This window comes from Ochlerotatus camptorhynchus, unplaced genomic scaffold (genome assembly GCF_037179485.1).
Source record: "Ochlerotatus camptorhynchus isolate MF236.1 unplaced genomic scaffold, CSIRO-AGI_Acam_v1.1 ptg000469l, whole genome shotgun sequence".
NCBI lineage: Eukaryota > Metazoa > Arthropoda > Insecta > Diptera > Culicidae > Ochlerotatus > Ochlerotatus camptorhynchus.
In genome coordinates this window covers 55,698-63,501 of record NW_027040955.1, presented here as the reverse complement: position 1 = coordinate 63,501, position 7,804 = coordinate 55,698, and the positions used below count along the sequence as shown (strand labels likewise).

At 42.6% G+C, this 7,804-nt stretch overlaps 1 protein-coding gene across 1 annotated transcript; it reads right to left on the bottom strand.

The window, feature by feature from the left end:
* Positions 1–229: 229 nt before the first annotated feature.
* On the bottom strand, positions 230–3,173 carry LOC135712301 (mucin-2-like). The gene is made up of 3 exons (XM_065235268.1): positions 1,676–3,173; positions 1,385–1,583; positions 230–1,083 (listed from the first exon to the last, which is right to left on the bottom strand). The coding sequence occupies exons 1-3, from the start codon at positions 3,143–3,145 to the stop codon at positions 230–232; spliced, it is 2,523 nt and encodes an 840-aa protein (XP_065091340.1). The 5' UTR covers positions 3,146–3,173.
* Between the last annotated feature and the right edge of the window lie 4,631 nt (positions 3,174–7,804).

Sequence of the window (7,804 nt, the reverse complement as noted above, 5' to 3'; positions counted from 1 at the left end):
AAACAAACATAGTGTAGTACTAGAATTTCAACTAGAATGGGGTACGTTAATCGATTTGCTTAAGACCAATAGGCTAGTCAAGTAGTGAGCCAATTTAAAATTGCAAGTTTCTACCGGTTGACTCTATTGGCTCAGATTTTGACAGTTCATTTGGCTTGATGTTTTGATCATCTCCGCTCATCTCTTCCCCTGATGATTTCTAAGAAAAACAAACTCATTTTTATGGTCGTTAAAATTTATTGAGCCGATTCTTGAGCTTAGCTTTTCGGATTTCTTCTGCCATAGAGAATGGTCTAGCAGTCACCGATGGAGGAATAATGGGCTGTTGGGTGATCCGCCTGGTGTTCTCCAAATAGCTACTGTTATCACTGGTGGACAATGGTGGACTATCACGAGGCGGCGGTCGTGGTCGGAAATTCTGTTGTCGCATTTGCTCCTGGCGCTGTCGTTGCCGTTGGTAGGTTTGCTGAGCGAGCGGGTTCACGTAGTGGTTGATGGTTCTGGAAATTTGACTGGGCGGTTCTTCGCCGAGTTCGAGCTCTCTGGCAACGATATGGGAGATCTGTTTACAGCTGACGTACAGGTACAGCCCGAATGCCGAGGCCAACACTAGTAGAACTAGGAAAACGCCAGTTAGCGAGAGCCATATGGCACTGGATTCGTCGTAGTAGTCTTTCTCGGAAAAAAGATTTGAAGGGTCGAACGGTCGGGATGGAGAAGGTCGAATCGTGGAAGGGGGGTTGGCTGTGGTTAACGGCGCAGTTGACGAAGACGTATCAGGAAGAGTGGTTGCGAGTGTAGTCTGCGTTGTTGTAGGAGGGTTAATGGTAGATGCTCGCGTTGTTGGAAGTTGAGTTGACTGAATTGTTGTAGTTCGTGCAGTAGTACTTCGAGGAATAGTCGAAGTAGTTGATGGTGATGCGGTTGTAAGGGCAGGTTCCGATGTAGTAGACTGCAATTGAGGTGTAGAACTTAGTTCTGCTACGAACTCCGTAGTTCTTCTGGTTGTAGAGGTTTTACTAGTTGTTCTGGTTCGACGGGTAGAAGATGTATCAGTAGTGGAATTCTCCGATTGAAGCTTTTCTGTTGTTTCATCAATCGCTGGTGTGGTAGTAACTGGAACAGTTGTACTTTGCCTTGTAGTACGACGAGTTGTTGTTGAGGGTCTGGTCGATTGAGCCGTTGTTTCAGGGATCACAGTGGAAGCTTCAAACGTTGAAGTACTGGGCGTTGATGTTATTCTTGTGCTGGGAGTGGTCCTAGGACTAGTCCTGGTTATAGTAATTGTGCTAGGTGTAGCGGTTACTGTAGTAGTTGTTACCAGAGATACGGTTTGGGGAACAGTTGATGTAGTATCAGCTGTTGAGGTAGTTGTAGTCTCTACCGGAGTTGTTGTAGAACTCGATGTGCTTGTAGTAGTGGTTCTTGGCGTCGTAGTAGCTACAGGTGTTGTTGATGGTGCCGTTTTTGTTGATGTTGTTGTTGTTGGTGTTGTTGTTGGTGCTGTTGTTGTTGTTACTGTTGTTGGGGATGTAGTTGTAGGAGTTCCAATCGTGATGGTTTGAGTGGTAGAAGCCGTTGTACTGGGTGTTGTAGTAGTGGTTGAGGGCATAGTTGTGAATGTGGTTGGAATTGTAGTTGTTGATCTGATCTGGGTTGCAATTGTGGAACTAACAGGGACAGTAGTTGTAGCTTCCGTCGTAGTCGTCGTTCGACTTGTGGTAGTGGTAGTTGTAGCTGTTGTAGTGGTTGGCGGTTCAGTTGTAGTTGACAGTGTCGTTCTACTTGTTTGCCTTGTAGTACTTGCTGTGGTTAAAGGAATAGTTGTAGCTACCGTAGTCGTAGTTGTATCTGTTGTAGTGGTTGGCGGTTCAGTTGTAGTTGACAATGTCGTTCTACTTGTTCGCCTCGTAGTAATTGGTGTGGTTAAAGGAAAAGTTGTAGCTACTGTAGTCGTAGTTGTAGCTGTTGTAGTGGTTGGCGGTTCAGTTGTAGTTGACAATGTCGTTCTACTTGTTGTTCTTGTTCGCCTCGTAGTACTTGCTGTGGTTAAAGGAATAGTTGTAGCTACCGTAGTCGTAGTTGTATCTGTTGTAGTGGTTGGCGGTTCAGTTGTAGTTGACAATGTCGTTCTACTTGTTCGCCTCGTAGTAATTGCTGTGGTTAAAGGAAAAGTTGTAGCTACTGTAGTCGTAGTTGTAGCTGTTGTAGTGGTTGGCGGTTCAGTTGCAGTTGACAATGTCGTTCTACTTGTTGTTCTTGTTCGCCTCGTAGTAATTGGTGTGGTTAAAGGAATTGTTGTAGCTACCGTAGTCGTAGTTGTATCTGTGGTAATGGTTGGTGGTTCAGTTGTAGTTGACAGTGTCGTTCTACTTGTTGTTCTTGTTCGTCTCGTGGTTAAAGGAACAGTTGTAGCTACCGTAGTCGTAGTTGATCGTGGAGTTGTAGTTGTACGTTGAATTGTTGTTGTCCGTAGAGCTGTAGTTGAGCGTTGAGTTGTAGTTGTGGGTTCAGGCGTAGTTGACCGTGCAGTCGTACTCGATGGTCGTGGCGTATAAAATTCATCTAGCTTCATACAAAATTCCTCCAAAACCAACGGATTAAACACCGTCATATATTCAAATGCAACGTCTCCATCGTCGCTCATTTCAACCTCAAGCTGCAACCTAGCTTTTTTGACTTCTTTATCCACTCGGCCCGCAAACAAACTCCACGTCCTCGTGGGCTGACGCGTTGTCCAAACTTGGGCAATTATTGGCCTTCCTTGTCTATCGAGTTGATCCAAATCCAGAATCCTTATCGTAAGCGTGGACTCCGTTTTAAACAAGAACTGATACATCATCCGTAGTTCCGTAAAGGAATTCACAAAGAAACTGTCAATCGATTCGATACAACTAACACCGGGACCAACATTCGACAAGAAGTATTGCACATTCTCTCTGTATGGTTCAAATTTGGAGGATCCCACGTAGGCAGACAGACGCATTATTTCCTTTCCACCCTCCGAGCATTGTCGAATCTTGTAGGACGTGAAATCGTTAAAGTCAATCCGTTCGCAAATCGCATCCGCGGCATTCAAACTTATCGGTAGGAAGACCAATACAAGTACCAGCACAAAACTGCTCCTCAAGTGGTTTGAAAACATTCTAATTACGACTACCCGCCACACATTGACTTGGTACAAACTTCCGATAATGACTAACGACTGTGGTTCGTGAAAGGAAAATGACGAACATTCTCCTTCTCCAAAATTGATATCGAAAACAGACAGTAACAAGTGATAACATGGCAAGAAGCATTCATTTCACGTCAATAATGGTCAGCTTTCACTGGATGCGACAGTTTCGGTGTCTGAGCTTCTTGGAAGGTTTCCTACACGGCGCTACAGATTCTACCAGTTCTTATCTATTGCGAATGGAACAGGGTTGAATGGTGCTCTGAACACTGGTTCACTTTTAATGATCTTTCTGTTTGGTTTGTGTTCCTTATCTGAAATAAAAATGAATCTAAGGTACAACCCAAGCGTGTGATTAAAGTAAAATTCATGTTCTTGGCTGAAAAAAAAACAGAAGAGGTCCAGAATATAGATAAGAAGACAATGTAATAGCGAATTCGTTTATTATCGGGGTTGGAACCAGTTCCAACCCAGTGCGAAACCGAACTTTTTGTCAGTGCGAACCTCAACCTGAGCTGGGTTTTAAAAACAAACGATCAAACTGACGTTTGTCAGAAAACAAGCAGACCCAATCTTGATACCCGATCCAGGTTGGAACTGAATAATAAACGAATTCGCTATAAGTATTTCTGTTGTTGTTTTGGGCTTCAACCTCAATGCAGTTTGGCGGTAGAGTTTTGTTATTAGTTATGTGTGGTGGTACCTTAATCTTAATGATGATTGAGCTCCAATCCTTTGTGGCATAATTTCGAGTTCAATTACTACTTATTTTTACTGTCCGAAATGGTTCTAACAGTGTGAAGACTTATGATGATTTGCTGTTTGAACCAGAGTTGCGACCTATTACAATCACGATCGTCAAACAGCTGATGGTAGTAAAGCTTAGTTCATTCCTATCAATGTGCTTGTCGCAGCACTCTCCATGACCAATGACCATCCATCAAGTTGACGAAAGAAGTAAAAAGCAATTGGTGAATGTCGCCTTCGGTGGTGATCTATCACCGATCTGGTCGTTCCCGACAATCACGACACTCATCTGTGCTCGTTTTGAACCAGTTGCTGCTTTGCTTGCTTATGCGAGTGTGATGGTGAGTAGCCCAGCAGCTTCCACTTAAGTTTGCCAGCATTGTTTGTAACTCACGCAGTCGCGCGTGCCGAGACGAACTTGGAACTCGTAGGCATTGTTTTCATTTTCTTCTGTCGTTTCGCTTTTTCTCATCATCGTACTGCAGGAGTCTTCATTTTTTTCGTTGTGCTTTACATCATCAGCAGCGAGTGTTACGTTTTGCCTGTGAGTAGCAACCATTACTGGTGATTGTTGTTTGCCGTGACAAAACGTTCTGTCAGCGACTGTCGGTTTATGCGTTGCCGAGTGTCGAGTGAGTGTCATGATATTTTGCATCACTGATATGAGCCTGTTAGAATAGCCATATGGATCTTACACTTGTTGGAGGTTGGCTTCTTATAGAAATTAGCTTGTTATTTTTTAATATTTGTCTTTTATTTATGACTTCAATAAAGCTTAAACTAGGCACTTAAATTTCAGAAATCGAAAAAGCATCCCCTTTGCGAATCTTGTCTTAAGACAGTTGTAGGCAGTAATGGCATAATCTTCACTCAAATGATTTTTTTTTCCCTCTCAAGGACTCGAAATAATCACATGTAAAATTACTCCTACGAGTTAACTCAGCACAAAAATGATTCCGTTGTACATCGTTTTCATAGAAAGAGAAAGTATAGTTTGCAATCTCTCTTTACTCTTCACAGATGGCAGACACGAAGTTACTACTGCCAGCAGTGATGGAAGTTTCGGTTCATGTTCGAGTGTACAACAAATATCTTGAAGCTCAAACTCACCACGTTTGGTGAGAATTGTAATTGGTGAGTTTTGTTAACATGATATCAGAACTACCGCATCCAAAGCTTGTAATTCGCCGTTTTTTCACACGAATTTTGACAGTTCCTTATAGGATTTTGTGAGGAAGTGAGAGAATAAGAAAAAAGTTCGCTATGTTTCACACATGGACTGACAGTCACACATGCAATTTCTCCATAGGAGTAAAGAGTTACAGAGCTCTCGTCAACGCCAATATCATCCTCTGTTTGATGCATGTTGATTTTGTTTACGATAATCAAATGAGAGTAAAGTCTGGTCCACTTAGAATCCAAACACATAAAACCAGTTGTTTCTCGGGATTGATTTAACGTAAGAAAAATTTGATTTTTTTTTCCTCTGTTCGGGACCTAACACTAGTGCGACCAGTAAGTTGATCTATTGTAAATTGATCTATCCCGTGTTCTTAGTTTAGTGCATGTCATATTACTCCATCACTATTGAGAAATGATGAAGTATTCGATTTTTTTTACAGTTGCCACTCTTGCATTTATCGCAAGGATCCGACTCTAATTGAAAGGTCCCGCTATTTATACCCTTCGGAGTGTTGAAACACCCTCCAAAGGCGCGCCCCTTTGTCAGTCAAAATTGGATTCCTTAGCAACAAAATTAAGGTATGACACCGATAATGACCATGCATCAGAACCCTAGTCTTAACCGCTTCAAACTAGGGAACAACGAATAGAAGATTAGGAATCACATAGATGAAGACAACTAACTCATTTTTTTTCCTTGTTTCAAGATCATCCTCGGTGGACAAAGCCGAGTCTTGTCATAATCAACAAGGCATAAAAAGTAACAAGGACTAAGATGTGTTCCTTGGATTACTGAAAAATCCTGTTCCCCTAGTTTGAAGTAGTCAGGACTAGGAATCGGTGGTAGATCTTACATCCCGTAACGTACCACGAAAAGGTGATCTACCCACGTTACGGGGCAAAAAAAAAATTTGATTTAGTCAACATTAAGGTATTTTATTTTAATTTTATTAAAAATGAAAAATTACTCCGACGACGTTCGGATGAACTCTCACTGGACTGGCGGACTCAGCGGTATTTTTTTTTTTCAATGTCGAGCCATCTGTGCAGCGTCTTGAGTCGTCTTTCCAGTTTTCTTTAACTTCTGCTTGATAATTGCCCAATTGCGGGCAGTTGGGTGGATTGATATCCTAGTCGACGAAATTCACCTTATTGTCGCGATACCACTGTAGCAAATCCCGGCTGTAGTGGCAGCTTGCCAAATCTGGCCAGAACTTCACTGGATATTTGTGAGCCTCTATGTCCATCGTTTAAGATGAAAAGCTTGGTTTTGAGTCCACAAGCTACAAACTCCTTGCGAGATCATCAGTTTACGGGCGAATTCATCGACGGAAAATCTTGAATTTGCTGAGTACATCACCCCGTGTAGTGATCAGATAAAGCTTTTGTCCGGGAACTTGTCTGAAATCCATCTTGATATAGGTTTCGTCGCCCAGGACAAGGCATCCTCTGTACTTCGTTAGAACACGGTCGTACAAATTCCGGGCGCATATTCTGACCACTAGATACTGCTTCATCGTCCTGTTCGGTTGCTTGGAGACACGGAATGAGTGGTAACCTGCTCACAGACGGATCCTCCGGACTATACTACGACTGAAACTGTATTTTTTTTTGGCAACATTCCGATCCGAGAGCCTTGAGTTTATCTTGATCGACCTCAACACCTTCCAGTTCAGCTGCCGATCCTTCCCAGCCACACTCTTGCGATCACAGAACCGCATGAGAACATCTCCCACGGTAGAACTGGCAATTTTCAATTCTTTCGCGATATTTCGAATTGACCACGTTGGGTTTTGGACGTGGGCGTGCAGGATTCTCGTCTTCCATCGATAGGGTGTCTCATAAAGTATAAGCACTGTTTATTATTGGCATAAAACAACGTTATGTTAATGACCTCAAATATGTTTTCTATGGTATTTTCTTTCAATTGAATGAAAGTAATCCGCAGTTGTTTAATCGTATGTCGAAGGGCGAATTTTTGATCTGAAGCTGCCCATGAGCTTCAGCACAGATTCCTTGGCGATAATTTTGACCAGTTCCGTCCAGTCTTTTTCAAATTCTTCGAAGGATTTCGCTGTCTTAAAGTATTCCCTCAGATATCCCTTGGAAAGGGCCCAAAAAGTATCGATTGGCCGGGCCTCCGGACTATTCGGAGGATTCATCTCTTTTGTCACGTATTGTATGCTTTTTACCAAGGTACCGTCTCTATCGAGTGGTGCATTAACGCCAAATCAGGCCAAATTAGTACTGAGCCATCATGTTGACGGATCATGGGCGACAGACGCCGATTTAAACAATCCCACACGTAAATTTCAGTGTCAATTGACTCCTTTGTCACATATGACTTTGACAACTTGCCATACTCACGCATCGCTTGCCAAACCATGGCCTTTTTATCAACATTTTTGGTAAAATTGACTTATCGACATCGTCAACTTCCTGACCATCACGGACTGTGTAGTATTGGTCTCCCGGAAGCGTCTTGTACACCCAACCGGTGGATGTAAGATTCGCTTACAATTATGTGGGATTCATCAACAGAGGATGTAAGTGGAGACCACATGAACCGAGGATGCTATATACCTAGCTGCTGTCCAATGCAAGAAAATTGGAGACCGAAAAATGTAGAGTGTATTAGTGAGGTAAATTAATTATGTTGAAAAAAAAATAGGAAAAACGTTGCCGACTGGACTCGAACAA